Source organism: Coregonus clupeaformis, chromosome 18, assembly GCF_020615455.1.
Source record: "Coregonus clupeaformis isolate EN_2021a chromosome 18, ASM2061545v1, whole genome shotgun sequence".
NCBI lineage: Eukaryota > Metazoa > Chordata > Actinopteri > Salmoniformes > Salmonidae > Coregonus > Coregonus clupeaformis.
Window position 1 is genome coordinate 34,900,364 of NC_059209.1, and position 20,107 is coordinate 34,920,470.

The 20,107-nt window shown below is 43.9% G+C and overlaps 1 protein-coding gene across 1 annotated transcript; it reads right to left on the minus strand.

Annotated features, from left to right (window-relative positions):
- Positions 1–21: 21 nt before the first annotated feature.
- On the minus strand, positions 22–19,003 carry LOC123493093. Its single transcript, XM_045226980.1, has 2 exons — positions 18,837–19,003; positions 22–3,614 (listed from the first exon to the last, which is right to left on the minus strand). The coding sequence occupies exon 2, from the start codon at positions 3,577–3,579 to the stop codon at positions 22–24; it is 3,558 nt and encodes a 1,185-aa protein (XP_045082915.1). The 5' UTR covers positions 3,580–3,614; positions 18,837–19,003.
- Positions 19,004–20,107: the final 1,104 nt, after the last annotated feature.

Below are 20,107 nucleotides of genomic sequence, written 5' to 3' on the forward strand. Positions count from 1 at the left end.
CAATGTTAACAACTGCCACCTTCAACACGAGATGTGGGAATCTAAGCTCTGTTTTGATTTCCCCCAGGCATACTGGATAAACAAAACATCGCTAGTTTTGTCTTCTGCAAAATTGTTGATGTGAGCTCCTCCGCACCCAGACTTGATGACGTATTTATCACTGCCACCTCCTCCCTGCAGGCGGTCCCTGCCCCCGGTGCAGCTCAGGAAGTTGCCCAGCGCATTCCCGACAATGACGTCATCATAGGGGGAGTCGAAGACAGTCACCACAGTGTGGAAGTGTTGGTCAGTTTTGTTGAGGTTTACGGTGCTGCCGTGTTTCTCTGTACTGAGGTCGACCATCAGCGGCGTCTTTACCAGCCCACTGTCTTCACTTTTTGAGATGTAAAAAGTCACATGATCTGAAGACAGAAACGCCAAGTGTTGATATTGTCTGTCAATGTTCCACTTTTGCAAATGGAAACACGTCGACTTGGGCTCTTTTTCGTCTGTCACCCGAACACCATCATCCAGCAGTTCTGCACGAATACTCTGGAAGGGCACGTGAAACACCACCAAGTCTAATTTCTGGTCTGTGGCGTAGTTGTTGATGATATCACAGCCTTCTGCTGGGAAGATCTCATAGGTGTCGGCTCCCTCTCCTCCTTCAAGCACGTCTGCTCCCGGACCACCATTGAGAACGTTGTCCCTTTTGTTGCCCAAAATGCTGTCACTAAAATTGCTGCCCAAAACCCTGATTACGCTTTGGTAATCCCCCTCCAGTCTGAGAAACACCGGACTTTGGGATTTGGTGTTGTCCAGAGTTTCCGGGACACAGATAGTATGGAACTTGTGCCCCGTAAGTCCTCTGTCTGCTATTTTAAACATGACACCGTCAGCAGACTGAAATGTCATGTGCTGATAGTAGTCAACGTTGCTGTGGGTAAACCAGTTCTTTATGGTGATCTGGTGCTTCTTCTGTTGTCCGTAAACAAGTAAAAGATCGTTTTGATGCCGGATACAATCAATGCGGCTGAAAGGTGCTTTAATCAGCAGGTGATCCTCAAACAAATCGTGGGAGAAGTTGTCAATCTCGGAAATGGTTCCGCCTGTGGGAAAGACATAAAGGTCCCTCCCTTCTCCACCAGAGAGCACCGAAGCCTGCTGCCCGAGAAAGAAAAAGTCATCCCCCCCATGGCCATGGATGGTGTAGCGGTAGTTCCGGATCACGTAGTCCAAGTCGAGGCCTCCATAAGCACAGGGGTCTGAGGGAGCCGGGGGAGGCTGCTCCGCTGCCGGTTGCTGGAGGGCAAAGAAGGAGTTGTCCTTGTCATTCCCATAATAGGTGCCGAACAGGGAGGAGCGGAGCAGGAGTTCTCCACAGATGACCCGTTGGGAGTGCACTGGGATGACCCACCACAGGTTTGCAGTCTTCTGGGTGTACAGGAACTGGCGAGACTCCCCCACCCCAAGAATGATGCTCTGAATGGCGGGGTTGTGGAATGTTTTCACAATGGTTTTGACCCCGCCTCGCCCATCATCAATGCCTCCAATCTGAATGGTGACATTGCCGTGGTTCGACAGCTGGACCGTTATCAAACCCCCGTACTGAGAGAGCGCCCCTTCCGTCAGGTCGATGGTGCTTGCGTTACCGTCATTGGCCACTATTCTGTAATAGGCGCCCGGAGAGGACAAATTCAGCAGAAGCTCTTGGTTTTTCCTGTATTCTTCATCCACCTTTTTCATCTGTCTCAGCAGCCCTCCCGTCCCAAAATCCAAAGCACCTTCCGCTAACCCTTTTAAAACAGCAGTCAGTTTCTGTATGTCATTAGCAGCCTTGGGCAGCCGGTCCAGCTCACTCACAACATCGCAGTAAAAATCACTGATGGACATCCTAACTATGGTCAGGCCAATGATTATGGGCTCCAGAATGAGTGCTGCCGGAGGGAAGGCCAGTTCAGCGATGGACAGCACTGTGGTTGACACGTCCAAGACTAAGTTGGAAACTTTTAAGCCATAATATTTATTCTGTTCTGGGTCAGAGTTGTTGCTGGTCTGAATAGCTACAGAATCTTCAGCTATGAAATAGAATTGGAAACCCAAGCCAGGAATGTCCTTCAGAAACTGTCCAGCGGCACTCTCCTCAACTCTTTCCAGTGAGCCGCTGACTCTCTCCAGTGTCTTCTCCAGACCCAATCTCTCTGCCCCTTTACGGATGGTGCTTTTTAATATGTTCTGGGACATTTTGGAGAGCTGTTGATTCACGCCAGTCAGCCCCCCAAGCCCGTGTAGAGACTGGGTGAGAGTGAAGGCCCCTCTGGCTGTGTCATTCTCTGCAAAAAACTTCCCCGCCCCAATGAAGCCAGCCACAATGCCATACACTGCCATGCCTCTGTTGATCTTGTCCAGGACACCCCCACCTGCCCCTTTCACTCGACTGCCCTGATGCATGGCATTCTCTTCGATCTGCCGGGTGTAGAAGCTTTTGGACTCATCGAGAGGGAAGGAGACCAGGTGGGTGTCCTCTGGGTTCCTCCTGCTTGCCACTTCCACCTCCACTTGACCGTCTTTAATGCTCAGTGACGTCTCCTTCACCACATACTCCTCTGAATTGCACACATTTCTGCGCCGCCGCCTCTTCTTAAAACAACCATTTAAGTTATTATCAAGCTGCTCCCCAAAGCTGTTTTGGTCATTAAGCTGGTTTATGTTTGTTTCCATGTCGATGTCCATTTGATTATTATTATGATTAGTAATTTTTCGCAAGTTGCTGCGATACACGTCTCCTTTTTCATAAGTAAACACAACTCTTCTTTTATCTTTTATGGTTATTTCATTCCTCCATCGCCCCTGGTTGAAATAATTCATAAAAGAAATAGGTTCCATAATACCCCGTTGCTCATACATCCAGATTAGATCTTCAGGAACATCAACAAATGTAGTTTGGTAAACATTGAATGTGTTGGATGTTGACACGTAGGTGTCGTACGCCACAATCTTACGGAGCTGGAACCCCTGATTATTATTATTCACCTCCTTCATGAATCGAGTCATATAATTTCCTGCGGCGTTCGAGCCAGCATTGCAAACAATGAATCGCATTTCAACTAGGGGTTGTTTCAGCTTGCTGACAAATTCCTTCACCACACTAGCCAGTTGTTGGTAATTCATGTTATTGATGTTGTAGTCCACACCATAAAGTTTCAGATTTCCGTATTTTGACTCCATAAGTTTTCTGTTACCATGAGAAATCAAGGTAATCTTGACTCTATCAGCATTCTGAATAAGTGTATCGCTCACACCACTTGGCCTGGAAAGCTCTTCAAAAGAATGTTGACCGTTTTGGTCCGTGTTTAATTTAATAACACACACCTTAACTTTTTTCTGTGTGTAGTAATACGTTCCGTAATATATATAAGCTAGGTCGTTGTTGAAGACATTGCGTGGCCCCAGCACTAAGTGAATTTCCACTTCATTTGGCCGATTATTGTCAACATGTTGCCACTCCTGGCTGGAGTAAGGCCAAGGCAACATGGAGCTGCACCCCAGGACAGAGGCTGAGAGGACGGCAATGAAAATGGAAAGACCAGCAGGCCTCATGGTGGCTGTTCAACATTCACAAAAACTGCTTTCTCCTGGGAAAAGAAAGAAAAACAAAATATGGAAAGATATTAAGGATAGATTAACGATATTAAGGATTAATGGTATTAAGGATATATTAATGATATTAAGGATAGATTAATGATATTAAGGATAGATTAATGATATTAAGGATTAACGATATTAAGGATAGATTAATGATATTAACGATAGATTAATTATATTTATTTAACCTTTATTTTATCAGGATCATACTGATAATGCTCAACAAATAAGATGCAAGAAAACTAAAAGCTGATATACCTAACTCAGTAGGATAGATGAATGACATTAAGGATATATTAATGATATTAAGGATAGATTCATGTTATTAAGGATTCATAGTATTAACTTTCTGGTAGAGAATGCAGTGATGAGTATTAAAATTGTCACCCGTAATAAAGCACAGTGGGCTATGATAAACTGCATCTAACGACATTAATGAAGTGGCAGCTGCGTTCATATAGATGATGTCGCCATAGTCTAGGACCGATAGGAACGTCAACGGAATAATCTGCATTCTGCTATTTATTTATATCTATTTTTTTGGGGGGGGGCCATTAAAATAACATCAAATTGATCAGAAAAACAGTGTAGACATTGTTCATGTTGTAAATGGCTATTGTAGCTGGAAACTGCTGATTTTTTATGGAATATCTACATAGGCGTACAGAGACCCATTATCAGCAACCATCAGTCCTGTGTTCCAATGGCACGTTGTATTTGCTAATCCAAGTTTATCATTTTAAAAGGCTAATTGATCATTAGAAAACCCTTTTGCAATTATGTTAGCACAGCTGAAAACTATTGTGCTGATTAAAGAAGCAATACTACTGGCCTTCTTGAGACTAGTTGAGTATCTGGAGCATCAGCAATTGTGGGTTCGATTACAGGCTCAAAATGGCCAGAAACAAATAACTTTCTTCTGAAACTCGTCAGTCTATTCTTGTTCTGAGAAATGAAGGCTATTCCATGCGAGAAATTGCCAAGAAACTGAAGATCTCGTACAACGCTGTGTACTACTCTCTTTACAGAACAGCGCAAACTTGCTCTAACCAGAATAGAAAGACGAGTGGGAGGCCCCGGGCCACAACTGAGCAAGAGGACAAATACATTAGAGTGTCTAGTTTGAGAAACAGACGGCTCACCAGTCCTCAACTGGCAGCTTCATTAAATACACTGCTCAAAAAAATAAAGGGAACACTTACACAACACAATGTAACTCCAAGTCAATCACACTTCTGTGAAATCAAATCAAATCAAGTTTTATTGGCCACATGCGCCGAATACAACAGGTGCAGACATTACAGTGAAATGCTTACTTACAGCCCTTAACCAACAGTTCATTTATTTTAAACAAAAAAAGTAAAAATAAAACAACAACAAAAAAAGTGTTGAGAAAAAAAGAGCAGAAGTAAAATAAAATAACAGTAGGGAGGCTATATATACAGGGGGTACCGGTGCAGAGTCAATGTGCGGGGCACCGGCTAGTTGAGGTAGTTGAAGTAATATGTACATGTGGGTAGAGTTAAAGTGACTATGCATAAATAATTAACAGAGTAGCAGCAGCGTAAAATGAGGGGGTGGGGGGTGGGGGGCAGTGCAAATAGTCCGGGTAGCCATGATTAGCTGTTCAGGAGTCTTATGGCTTGGGGGTAGAAGCTGTTGAGAAGTCTTTTGGACCTAGACTTGGCACTCCGGTACCGCTTGCCGTGCAGTAGCAGAGATAACAGTCTATGACTAGGGTGGCTGGAGTCAATTTTGAGGGCCTTCCTCTGACACCGCCTGGTATGGAGGTCCTGGATGGCAGGAAGCTTGGCCCCAGTGATGTACTGGGCCGTACGCACTACCCTCTGTAGTGCCTTGCGGTCGGAGGCCAAGCAGTTGCCATACCAGGCGGTGATGCAACCAGTCAGGATGCTCTCGATGGTGCAGCTGTATAATTTTTTGAGGATCTGAGGACCCATGCCAAATCTTTTCAGTCTCCTGAGGGGGAATAGGCTTTGTCGTGCCCTCTTCACGACTGTCTTGGTGTGTTTGGACCATGATAGTTCGTTGGTGATGTGGACACCAAGGAACTTGAAGCTCTCAACCTTTTCCACTACAGCCCCGTCGATGAGAATGGGGGCGTGCTCAGTCCTCTTTTTTTCCTGTAGTCCACAATCATCTCCTTGGTCTTGGTCACGTTGAGGGAGAGGTTGTTGTCCTGGCACCACATGGCCAGGTCTCTGACCTCCTCCCTATAGGCTCTCATCGTTGTCGGTGATCAGGCCTACCACTGTTGTGTCGTCGGCAAACTTAATGATGGTGTTGGAGTCGTGCCTGGCCATGCAGTCATGGGTGAACAGGGAGTACAGGAGGGGAATGAGCACGCACCCCTGAGGGGCCCCCGTGTTGAGGATCAGTGTGGCAGATGTGTTGTTACCTACCCTTACCACCTGGGGGCGGCCCGTCAGGAAGTCCAGGATCCAGTTGCAGAGGGAGGTGTTTAGTCCCAGGATCCTTAGCTTAGTGATGTGCTTAGAGGGCACTATGGTGTTGAATGCTGAGCTGTAGTCAATGAATAGTATTCTCACGTAGGTGTTCCTCTTGTCCAGGTGGGAAAGGGCAGTGTGGAGTGCAATAGAGATTGCATCATCTGTGGATCTGTTGGGGCGGTATGCAAATTGGAGTGGGTCTAGGGTTCCTGGGATAATGCTGTTGATGTGAGCCATGACCAGCCTTTCAAAGCACTTCATAGCTACAGACGTCAGGACTACGGGTCGGTAGTCATTTAGGCAGGTTATCTTAGAGTCCTTGGGCACGGGGACTATGGTGGTCTGCTTGAAACATGTTGGTAGTACAGACTCAGTCAGGGACATGTTGAAAATGTCAGTGAAGACACTTGCCAGTTGGTCAGCACATGCTCGGAGTACATGTCCTGGTAATCCGTCTGGCCCTGCGGCCTTATGAATGTTGACCTGCTTAAAAGTCTTACTCACATCGGCTACGGAGAGCGTGATCAAATCAAACTGTCCACATAGGAAGCAACACTGATTGACAATAAATGTCACATGCTGTTGTGCAAATGGAATAGACAACAGGTGGAAATTATAGGCAATTAGCAAGACACCCCCAATAAAGGACTGGTTTTGCAGTTGGTGACCACATACCACTTCTCAGTTCCTATGCTTCCTGGCTGATGTTTTGGTCACTTTGGAATGCTGGCGGTGCTTTCACTCTAGTGGTAGCATGAGACGGAGTCTACAACCCACACAAGTGGCTCAGATAGTGCAGCTCATCCAGGACGGCACATCAATGCGAGCTGTGGCAAGAAGGTTTGCTGTGTCTGTCAGCGTAGTGTCCAGAGCATGGAGGCGCTACCAGGAGACAGGCCAGTTCATCAGGAGACGTGGAGGAGGCCGCAGGAGGGCAACAACCCAGCAGCAGGACTGCTACCTCCGCCTTTGTGCAAGGAGGAGCAGGAGGAGCACTGCCAGAGCCCTGCAAAATGACCTCCAGCAGGCCACAAATTTGCATGTGTCTGCTCAAACGGTCAGAAACAGACTCCATGAGGGTGGTATGAGGGCCCGACGTCCACAGGTGGGGGTTGTGCTTACAGCCCAACACCGTGCAGGACGTTTGGCATTTGCCAGAGAACACCAAGATTCGCCACTGGCGCCCTGTGCTCTTCACAGATGAAAGCAGGTTCACACTGAGCACATGTGACAGACGTGACAGAGTCTGGAGACGCCGTAGAGAACGTTCTGCTGCCTGCAACATCCTCCAGCATGACCGGTTTGGCGGTGGGTCAGTCATGGTGTGGGGTGGTATTTCTTTGGGGGGCCGCACAGCCCTCCATGTGCTCGCCAGAGGTAGCCTGACTGCCATTAGGTACCGAGATGAGATCCTCAGACCCCTTGTGAGACCATATGCTGGTACGGTTGGCCCTGGGTTCCTCCTAATACAAGTCAATGCTAGACCTCATGTGGCTGGAGTGTGTCAGCAGTTCCTGCAAGAGGAAGGCATTGATGCTATGGACTGGCCCGCCCGTTCCCCAGACCTGAATCCAATTGAGCACATCTGGGACATCATGTCTCGCTCCATCCACCAACGCCACGTTGCACCAGGAGTTGGCGGATGCTTTAGTCCAGGTCTGGGAGGAGATCCCTCAGGAGACCATCCGCCACCTCATCAGGAGCATGCCCAGGCGTTGTAGGGAGGTCATACAGGCACGTGGAGGCCACACACACTACTGAGCCTCATTTTGACTTGTTTTAAGGACATTACATCAAAGTTGGATCAGCCTGTAGTGTGGTTTTCCACTTTAATTTTGAGGGTGACTCCAAATCCAGACCTCCATGGGTTGATAAATTTGATTTCCATTGATAATTTTTGTGTGATTTTGTTGTCAGCACATTCAACTATGTAAAGAAAAAAGTATTTATTAAGATTATTTCATTCATTCAGATCTAGGATGTGTTATTTTAATGTTCCCTTAATTTTTGTTGAGCAGTGTAGTACACGCAAAACACCAGTTTTAACGTCAAGAGGCGCCACTGGGATGCTGACTGACCAATAAAAAGAAAAGATTAAGATGGGCAGTCTGAGTTATGGCTTTTTCTTTGCAAATCTGCCTAGAAGGTCAGCATCCCGGAGTCGCCTCTTCACTCCCACTCCTCTTTCTATTCTGGTTAGAGCCTGGAGTTTTCCCGGACTTAAAGTCTTTAATTGCATCCAGAAGTTCCTCCTCTGTAATTTCACCTTCACATGGGTCTTTCTGTATGGCTGTTCATTTTACATTATCAATAGAAAAAAAATCTCTACAATTAGCTTCAGTTAGAGGAGATGGAGGCGACTGAAACGAAAATATATGCTTAATTTGGTGAATCATGGGTGACGCCGTCATTTGTAACCAGTTTCAGTCAATTATTTTTGCTAGCATTTCTATGTTGAAGATAAAAAAATAATTTGGTGCATTTTTCCCCAAATTCCATCCAGTTTGCTTTATTTTTATAATATATTACACTTGATCTCTCTTGAATACGTTTCTCCATTTCTTTTAGTTTTTCCTCTAATTTATTCGGAGTCTAAATGTTACAGTTTTTATTGCTATCTATCTGTTCTGTTAGACCTTCTATTTCCTTTGTTAGTGTGGACTCTTTTGACCTAAATTGCTTTTGTTTTCGAGATGAGTCCTGAATTGCATGGCCTCTAAAGGCACATTTAAAAGTGTCCCATACAATAAGGGGATTTGCTGTACCTACAGTGGGGAAAAAAAGTATTTATTTAGTCAGCCACCAATTGTGCAAGTTCTCCCACTTAAAAAGATGAGAGAGGCCTGTAATTTTCATCATAGGTACACGTCAACTATGACAGACAAATTGAGAAAATAAAATCCAGAAAATCACATTGTAGGATTTTTTATGAATTTATTTGCAAATTATGGTGGAAAATAAGTATTTGGTCACCTACAAACAAGCAAGATTTCTGGCTCTCACAGACCTGTAACTTCTTCTTTAAGAGGCTCCTCTGTCCTCCACTTGTTACCTGTATTAATGGCACCTGTTTGAACTTGTTATCAGTATAAAAGACACCTGTCCACAACCTCAAACAGTCACACTCCAAACTCCACTATGGCCAAGACCAAAGAGCTGTCAAAGGACACCAGAAACAAAATTGTAGACCTGCACCAGGCTGGGAAGACTGAATCTGCAATAGGTAAGCAGCTTGGTTTGAAGAAATCAACTGTGGGAGCAATTATTAGGAAATGGAAGACATACAAGACCACTGATAATCTCCCTCGATCTGGGGCTCCACGCAAGATCTCACCCCGTGGGGTCAAAATGATCACATGAACGGTGAGCCAAAATCCCAGAACCACACAGGGGGACCTAGTGAATGACCTGCAGAGAGCTGGGACCAAAGTAACAAAGCCTACCATCAGTAACACACTACGCCGCCAGGGACTCAAATCCTGCAGTGCGAGACGTGTCACAGTACATGACCAGGCCCGTCTGAAGTTTGCTAGAGTGCATTTGGATGATCCAGAAGAGGATTGGGAGAATGTCATATGGTCAGATGAAACCAAGATAGAACTTTTTGGTAAAAACTCAACTCGTCGTGTTTGGAGGACAAAGAATGCTGAGTTGCATCCAAAGAACACCATACCTACTGTGAAGCATGGGGGTGGAAACATCATGCTTTGGGGCTGTTTTTCTGCAAAGGGACCAGGACGACTGATCCGTGTAAAGGAAAGAAGGAATGGGGCCATGTATCGTGAGATTTTGAGTGAAAACCTCCTTCCATCAGCAAGGGCATGGAAGATGAAACGTGGCTGGGTCTTTCAGCATGACAATGATCCCAAACACACCGCCCGGGCAACGAAGGAGTGGCTTCGTAAGAAGCATTTCAAGGTCCTGGAGTGGCCTAGCCAGTCTCCAGACCTGAACCCAATAGAACATCTTTGGAGGGAGCTGAAAGTCCGTATTGCCCAGCGACAGCCCCGAAACCTGAAGGATCTGGGGAAGGTCTGTATGGAGGAGTGGGACAAAATCCCTGCTGCAGTGTGTGCAAACCTGGTCAAGACCTACAGGAAACGTATGATCTCTGTAATTGCAAACAAAGGTTTCTGTACCAAATATTAAGTTCTGCTTTTCTGATGTATCAAATACTTATGTCATGCAATAAAATGCTAATTAATTACTTAAAAATCATACAATGTGATTTTCTGGATTTTTGTTTTAGATTCTGTCTCTCACAGTTGAAGTGTACCTATGATAAAAATTACAGACCTCTACATGCTTTGTAAGTAGGAAAACCTGCAAAATCGGCAGTGTATCAAATACTTGTTCTCCCCACTGTATATATATATATATATATATAGATATATATATATATATAGATATATGTATATTTATAGATAGATAGATAGATAGATAGATAGATAGATAGATAGATAGATAGATAGATAGATAGATAGATAGATAGATAGATAGATAGATAGATAGATAGATAGATAGATAGATAGATAGATAGATAGATAGATAGATAGATAGATAGATAGATAGATAGATAGATAGATAGATAGATAGATAGATAGATAGATAGATAGATATATAGCTATTTAAAAATATATATCTATTCAAATATCTTGCATATCTTAATTTCCAAAATTATCAATAAATATGCGTAATAATGTCGGCAGTTAATGCGTAGGATTGTTACCTATAACCCGGATTTCCATTTACATTTTTGTCAAGCAATTATTATTTTTAGCAAACAATTATTGTGGTTCATCCTATATTCTCCCTAACATCCTTACCCCCTTGCAACAGATGTGGGATAAACACACACACATACTCTAACACACTCAACCCCTTTCCTCCACAATCAACAATAAGATCAGATGCTCAACGGCTGTTACATCCCAGAACCCAACTCAAGAAAGGACCTGATTTACGGATGCATATACAGTTACAGCTGTTTGAGAAAGCATGCAAGATTGAGCAAAAATTGACAACAATGTGAGATTTGATTAATTTATGTCAAGTCCTAGGTGATGGAGATCAGATCCACCCTCTTCCCCTGAGACACAAACACTCTGGTCCCCCGTTCTAACCATTTTTCACAAGCATCTCCGTGCAGTCAGACCTTTGATTATTTTGTGCCATCAGGGCCACAATAATATGCCCCCTCTCTGATTGTCTGAGTGTGACCCCCTCCCCATGGGTTACTGCAGCCAGTGTTGCCAGCACTGCCACTACCTGGGTGGGGGTACCCCACCGGAATCCCCACCGGCTAGGTACAAGGTTGTCAAGGTTCTAATTAGCAGCTTTGAGAATTTCCTTGTATATTATGCTCTCCCATCAGGGGGCTCTGGCTTTGTATGACCAACTCTGCCAGGCAGGCTCAGAATCTTGAGGGGGCGGTGCTGCTCAAATAGGTCTCTGACTGCATTTATTTTTCTATTTTGGCTGCATATAGGCAACTCACAGCAGGGCCATAAAACAGATGGGGACTTCTCTTTGGTGTATGGGTCGCTCAGGTGGGTGTCTGGGATATAGGGTTGGGGATCGTTCCATCATGATAGGACAATAAAAAAATAGGTTAGTATACTTTATTTTAAAATGTACAGTGAGGGAAAAAAGTATTTGATCCCCTGCTGATTTTATATGTTTGCCCACTGACAAAGATATGATCAGTCTATAATTTTAATTGTAGGTTTATTTGAACAGTGAGAGACAGAATAACAACAAAAAAATCCAGAAAAACGCATGTCAAAAATGTTATAAATTGATTTGCATTTTAATGAGGGAAATAAGTATTTAACCCCCTCTCAATCAGAAAGATTTCTGGCTCCCAGATGTATTTTATACAGGTAACGAGCTGAGATTTGGAGCACACTCTTAAAGGGAGTGCTCCTAATCTCAGCTTGTTACCTGTATAAAAGACACTTGTCCACAGAAGCAATCAATCAATCAGATTCCAAACTCTCCACCATGGCCAAGACCAAAGAGCTCTCCAAGGATGTCAGGGACAAGATTGTATACCTACACCAGGTTGGAATGGGCTACAAGACCATCGCCAAGCAGCTTGGTGAGAAGGTGACAACAGTTGGTGCGATTATTCGCAAATGGAAGAAACACAAAAGAACTGTCAATCTCCCTCGGCCTGGGGCTCCATGCAAGATCTCACCTCGTGGAGTTGCAATGATCATGAGAATGGTGAAGAATCAGCCCAGAACTACACAGGAGGATCTTGTCAATGATCTCAAGGCAGCTGGGACCATAGTCACCAAGAAAACAATTGGTAACACACTACGCCGTGAAGGACTGAAATCCTGCAGCGCCCGCAAGGTCCCCCTGCTCAAGAAAGCACATATACAGGCCCGTCTGAAGTTTGCCAATGAACATCTGAATGATTCAGAGGAGAACTGGGTGAAAGTGTTGTGGTCAGATGAGACTAAAATCGAGATCTTTGCCATCAACTCAACTCGCCGTGTTTGGAGGAGGAGGAGTGCTGCCTATGACCCCAAGAACACCATCCCCACTGTCAAACATGGAGGTGGAAACATTATGCTTTGGGGGTGTTTTTCTGCTAAGGGGACAGGACACCTTCACCGCATCAAAGGGACGATGGATGGGGCCATGTACCATCAAATCTTGGGTGAGAACCTCCTTCCCTCAGCCAGGGCATTGAAAATGGGTCATGGATGGGTATTCCAGCATGACAATGACCCAAAACACACGGCCAAGGCAACAAAGGAGTGGCTCAAGAAGAAGCACATTAAGGTCCTGGAGTGGCCTAGCCAGTCTCCAGACCTTAATCCTATAGAAAATCTGTGGAGGGAGCTGAAGGTTCGAGTTACCAAACGTCAGCCTCGAAACCTTAATGACTTGGAGAAGATCTGCAAAGAGGAGTGGGACAAAATCCCTCCTGAGATGTGTGCAAACCTGGTGGCCAACTACAAGAAACGTCTGACCTCTGTGATTGCCAACAAGGGTTTTGCCACCAAGTACTAAGTCATGTTTTGCAGAGGGGTCAAATACTTATTTCCCTCATTAAAATGCAAATCAATTTATAACATTTTTCTGGATTTTTTGGTTGTTATTCTGTCTCTCACTGTTCAAATAAACCTTCCATTAAAATTATAGACTGATCATGTCTTTGTCAGTGGGCAAACATACAAAATCAGCAGGGGATCAAATACTTTATTCCCTCACTGTATATCCCTCATCTGCACGAAATTGAAAGTTCTCTCTCACAACCCCTGCTCACAGACACACGTTGGTTCTGGGATATGCAACCATTTCCTTTCTCACTCACTTAACGCCACACTTTTTCAAACACAAAAACGCACACCACACATTCCATCACAATACATCCACACATACCCACATACTGTGCCTTCTGTGTCTTCTGTTCGCTATGTTTTTATCTCCACTATGTTGATTGAGTACATGTGTTCTAATCTAAATAATTGTATTTGAAGATATACTATTTTGCTTGTTATCTTTTCTTGTAATACCGTCTTATCGCTTTATAAAATACTACAAATGTGCTTTATTATTACAATCCCTACCATGGCTAGTATTGGGTGTTCCATTATTCGACTCCTCTATTAGAACTTTCAGAATAGCCATGGAGTAGTCTTTGTGTCGCAGAACATTTGGTTGTCAATATACAGTTTATCGACAATGAGAGCAACACGCTTCCCTTTTAATCTATTTTCGTTGAAGATTGGGTACAGAACTTTGCGCCGTTCTGCAATCTCCCTCGGGAACTGATCATTCATGCCGATTTTCGTGCCAGCAAGTCTTTTACCTAGGCTTTTAACCATTACTTCATCCTTAAAAAAAAACACATTTGGCTACGATTGGATGCTTATAGCCCTGTCCTCTTTGTCCAAAACGGTGTACACGTTCGAGTAGGATTTTATCGACAACCTCGAGTGGGATTTGAAGCGCTGTAAAAAAGAAGTCCTTCACAATTTTTTCGGTAACATCTACTTCTTTTTCTTGGATACCCGTAAATACTAGATTTTCTCTCATCGATCTAGTTTGTATGTCTAGTAAGGCTTCTCTCAAAGTTGTTCTCCTTTTTAAGTTCCTTAACGTCTGTTTCTATCTTAGTGATTGTCGCTTTTAGTTATTTTGTATCATTCTCCATTATCGCAGCTTTTTCGTCACTCATTTCAAGACTCACCTTCAACTCTTTTACATCATTACTGACCAACTCTAGTATGCCTAGTTTGTCATTTATCGACTTCAACAAGTCACTTTCCACACTTACCAGTCCCAGTGGTGAAAAGCATAAATCATCTGTATCAGTCGAGGAGTCGCGTTTTCTCTTGGAGATTGATTCTCCTCGTTTACCCTCTGTCATGTTTGAGTGTTGCTTGTTGTTGTAATATTTGTTGATACATTTCTCTGGCCTTATGATTTGTTTTGTGTTATTATCCAGATTGAATCTTATTACCCGCGAATATATGAAGTGCTAATATTTAGTCTAACTTACTGATATTGAATATTATGTTTTTATCTTGAGGTGATTCGTACCGCTGTGTATTCAATACGCCATCTTGTCTACCGGAAGTCCTACTACATGTGTATTCTGGTTTATGGACACATCTACAACCAGGAGCTTTTAAAGATCGGGACACCATGAAATTTGATTTTAATAATTTACTTCAATGTCTTTATCAGAGACAGAACCATTTAACCATGTTTCAGAGAGAACCAGAATGTCAGGACATGAGTCCTGTACCCAAATGTCAATTGTGTCCATTTTTTAAAATCATAATTCGCACATTTAGGTGCATTAGCCCAAGACCCCTACGAGATTTAAAGTCAGAATGGGGTATTCAGCTCATTCCCATAAGAGCTAACAGGCATAGGGTCATCTGCAGCTATTTGTTGAATGAGCTGAGACTTTGCCAAGGTCCTTGGCCAACCACGTGAGAGCAGAGCATACTGAGCATTTCACAGACCTCCCTCAAGTTGCTGGATGCAGGGGCTGGGGCGGGAACTGGGAGAGCAGTGTTGGCAGAGCTCAGTCCACCCTGATGAAACTCGCGCCAAAGGAGTGGAGCTGCTGCAGGGGATTGAAGTGGCTGCCAATGCAGGGAGTTGGTGGCTGGTCTGTGCTCCTGTGGGGTGAGGTGGACTGGCCACCCACAGCAACAGCCTTTAACGTCCTGGTGAAGGTGAGGACTGTCTCTGTACAGGTGTACATTGTCGTAAAGACAGTCCTGGCTGAGGATGAGATGGTGGGCCAGGTGTACGTTGGGCCATAGCACACAGTCCCCAGAGAGGCTGGCATTTACCCTCTGGATGGTGGCAGGGTGGAAATCTCTCTTCTGGAGCAGGGTAGATATTCATATCTTTGCAAGGGGGAAGATGGTGGAGGCCCTCTCTATAACTCCCCTTAGTGATGTGGCCACCATCTCCTGTTGGACAAGCAGGTCATTAGTCCCCATGTGAATGATGATATGGCTTGGGGAGCCAGGCTGGGCCACAGTCAAGACCTCCATAGCTCTCTCTGTTACCTTGTTGATACTTTGATACCTTTGTATTTGGGAAAATGTATTCTCTAATATAAACTTTCCATTGGAGTCCATCATTAATATAATGCCTGGTTTCTCGTCAGGTCTGTGGAGGATGGCAGGATTGATGGGAGTAATTACAGGAGGTGAGATGGGGATGGAGGGGGTCAGCTGGGTTGGTCCATTGGTTGGGTTGGTTGGTTGTTTGTGTTGGTTGATGGGTTCTGTTCAGCTGTTGGTCTGGTCCTGGGTTTTTGTGGGAATCTGTAGAGTGGAGGGTGGTGGCTGAGAAATTCCTGCCTTAGCTCATGTAGCTCCTCCTGCAGGTCGTGCATGTGGCTGGTTTGGACTGTGTTGGACAGTTCCTCTCTAAGTCTGCGCACTTCCATCCTGAGAGCCTGGTTGTCCTCCTCAACAGATTTCATTGCACACTGCAGCTCCCGGATCTCATCCCTATGCTGACGACGCACCAGGCTGATCTACTCCTCTATAAGATGCTGTGGTACTGCAGGTGTCACGTGTGAGAGAGGCTTGCTCAGGGCTGTGTCTGCTGCAGGTGAGGGAGGGAGAGGGACACTGGGGACTAACATACTGGGGCACAGAGGGAGCGGAGGCTGTCCTAGGTAGTGACAGTGGAGAGGTTTTAACTTCAGCAACAAGAGGTTTTATTTGGTCGAAGTAGTGGACAAATGTATCCAGACTGGCCTCCGAACCTTAAACCATCACAGTGTCGTTATTATCAATATGAATGCTACATTTGGGGGTGGACTCATTGTACAGTTGTACAGCCCCATTGTTCGGTTTTCTGACATTTGAAGTTCATTGTTGGTCTTGTGTAGAGTATTAGGATCATCATGTTGGTATTATATAGAGCATTAGGATCATCATGTTGGTATTATATACAGCATTAGGATCATCATGTTGGTATTATATAGAGCATTATGATCATCATGTTGGTATTATATAGAGCATTAGGATCATCATGTTGGTATTATATAGAGCATTAGGATCATCATGTTGGTATTATATAGAGCAGGATTCTTCAATTCCGGTCCTGGAGGGCCGAAACACCTCTGTTTTTTATTTCTACCTGGTAGTTCATTGCACTCACCTGGTGTCCCAGGTCTGAATTAGCCCCTGATTAGAAGGAGAGGATGAAAAACAGAGGTGTTTCGGCCCTCCAGGACCGGAATTGAAGAACCCTGATATAGAGTATTAGGATCATCATGTTGGTATTATATAGAGCATTAGGATCATCATGTTGGTATTATATAGAGCATTAGGATCCTCATGTTGGTATTATATAGAGCATTAGGATCATCATGTTGGTATTATAGCATTAGGATCCTCATGTTGGTATTATATAGAGCATTATGATCATCATGTTGGTATTATATAGAGCATTAGGATCCTCATGTTGGTATTATATAGAGCATTATGATCATCATGTTGGTATTATATGGAGCATTATGATCATCATGTTGGTATTATATAGAGCATTATGATCATCATGTTGGTATTATATAGAGCATTAGGATCATCATGTTGGTATTATATAGAGCATTAGGATCATCATGTTGGTATTATATAGAGCATTAGGATCATCATGTTGGTATTACATAGAGCATTAGGATCATTAGTCCGAACCATGAAAAACAGCCCCAGACCATTATTACTCCTCCAACAAACTTTACAGTTGGCACTATACATTCGGTCAGGTAGCATTCTCCTGGTATCCGGCAAACCCAGATTTGTCCGTCTGACTGCCAGATTGTTTCCACTGCTCCAGATTCCAATGGTGACGAGATTTACACCACTCCAGCCAACGCTTGGCAATGCACATGGTGATCTTAGGCTCAGCCACGGAAATCAATTTCATGAAGCCTCCGACGAACAGTTCTTGTGCTGACGTTGCTTCCAGAGGCAGTTTGGAACTCGATAGTGAGTGTTGTAACCGAGGACAGACGATTTTTACAAGCTACACACTTCAGCACTCAGCGGTCCGTTCTGTGAGCATGTGTGGCCTACCACTTCGCGGCTGGGCCGTTGTTGCTCCTAGATGTTGCCACTTCACAATAACAGCACTTACAGTTGACCGGGGCAGCTTTAGCAAGGCAGAAATTTGACGAACTCACTTGTTGGAAAGGTGGCATCCTATGACGGTGCCACGTTGAAAGTCACTGAGCTCTTCAGTAAGGCCATTCTACTGCCAATGTTTGTCTATGGAGATTGCATGACTGTGTGCTTGATTTTATACACCTGTCAGCAACAGGTGTGCCTGAAATAGCTGAATCCACTAATTTGAAGGGGTGTCCACATACTTCTGTATAATATAGTGTATTAAATGTGTTTTTCAATTAAACAACACATTGCACATAAATTAAGATACTCTCTCAATGTCCAGAATGTTTCTATCTCCTTTCCAAGTGGTATTTTGCTTGTTTGTTTGTTTCGTATGAATGCTTTTTCCCCTATCAAGGCCTGAACTATCCTCCAGAAACCCTTCCTCTCCCTATCAAGGCCTGAACTATCCTCCAGAAACCCTTCCTCTCCATATCAAGACCTGAACTATCCTCCAGAAACCCTTCCTCTCCCTATCAAGGCCTGAACTATCCTCCAGAAATCCCTAAGAAATATTTCCTCTTTCTCCCTCTTGGTTTTGTATTCAGGACATAAAGTTAATTTCTTTGCCACATTTCTTGTAGTTTTACTTTAGTGCCTTATTGCAAACAGGATGCATGTTTTGGAATATTTGTATTCTATACAGGCTTCCTTCTTTTCACTATGCCATTTAGGTTAGTATTGTGGAGTAACTACAATGTTGTTGATCCATCCTCAGTTTGATCCTATCACAGCCATAAAACTCTGTTTTAAAGTCACCATTGGCCTCATGGTGAAATCCCTGAGCGGTTTCCTTCCTCTCCAGCAACTGAGTTAGGAAGGATGCCTGTATCTTTGTAGTGACTGGGTGTATTGCTACACCATCCAAAGTGTAATTAATTGTTTTAAGTAGGTCATACCAAGGATCATTTAGCTATTTGATTTAGAATTTTTGAATCTCTCGAATGGACACCCAACCAATAAAATGAGAATGCATTTCTTGAGCCAAGAAACAAATGCTGGCAAATGGATTTTCAAGTGAATAAAAGTTTTTCTTCTCAGAAAAATCAAACAGAAATAAAGTGACTCTTACCTTTATGAAGGTTAACAACTTGATATGTGGTCCTGGATTGAAGATTCAGCACTGTGTTCTCTCTCTCCCTCTCTCTCTCTCTCTGAGTGTGTCAATTTGCAGGAGTTAATGTGTTTCAAATTGCATTGGTTTTTATAAGAAGTTTGCTGTTTGGCTGTGGGTTGGTCTAAAACCTTCTGGAGACAAAAAAAAAAAAACGGGGATGGAAGATTGAAAATCACATGATTTCTGAGAAGAGAATGAGGGGGAGGGGTTGATGGGGAAATATTATTGGCTTGCAAAGAGAACAAATTGGGCTTGCGAGAAAAGAGCCCCTCCTCTCTCTCTCCCCCTTTCCCGCTCTCTCTCTCTCTCTCTGCCTCTTTCTCTCTCTCTCTCTCTCTCTCTCTCTCTGCCTGTCCCTCTCTCTTTCCCTCTCTCTCTCTGCCTCTCCCTCTCTCTTTCCCTCTCTCTCAGCCTCTGTCTATCAGCCAGATGTTTGTGGTTGTGCCTTCACTTAAAAAGTACAGTGCCCTCTGTAATTATTGGGAAAGTGAAAAAAAAAATCTTCTTTACGGATAGCCCTGAATGAATTGTGAATAATGATGAGCGAGAAAGTTACAGACGTACAAATATCATAGCCCCAAGACATGCTAACCTCTCATCATTACAATAACAGGAGAGGTTAGCATTTTTTGGGGGTATGACTTTTGTGCGTCCAACTTTCACTCTCCATTATTCACGATTCATTCAGGATTATCCATAATAGTGTTTAGAAACATTGTTCACTGTCCCAATAATTACGGAGGGCACTGTATATTGTGTTTTGCCCTCACAATATGTGCAAAGTTATAAAGCTTGGCAGACAGCTTACAAACTTTCAATAACGACTCAGGAGGCAGGAGTACCGTTTAGAATCTTTAGCAGAAGATATAGTTTTTTTTTTAACTGTAAAGTTCAGAAAATAGAATGTTCTGCATACATTCACACATTCATACACAAATGCATACATGTTGATCCTGGCGCCGACGAAGATGGCGGCCTCGCGACTAGCTCTTAGGAAATGTTGCAGTATTTCGTTTTTTTATGTATTATTTTTTACATGATTAGCTCAGAAAGTGTTTTGTATCATTACATACAGCCAGGAAAACCTATTGGATATCAGAGCGGCGGTAACTCACCAGCATTACGACCAGGAATACAACTTTCCCGAAGCAGATCCTTTGTTTGCTCTCCCAAGGGCAATTTATCTGATTCCAGCGGCTGACCCAAAACATTGCCGGCAGAGGAGA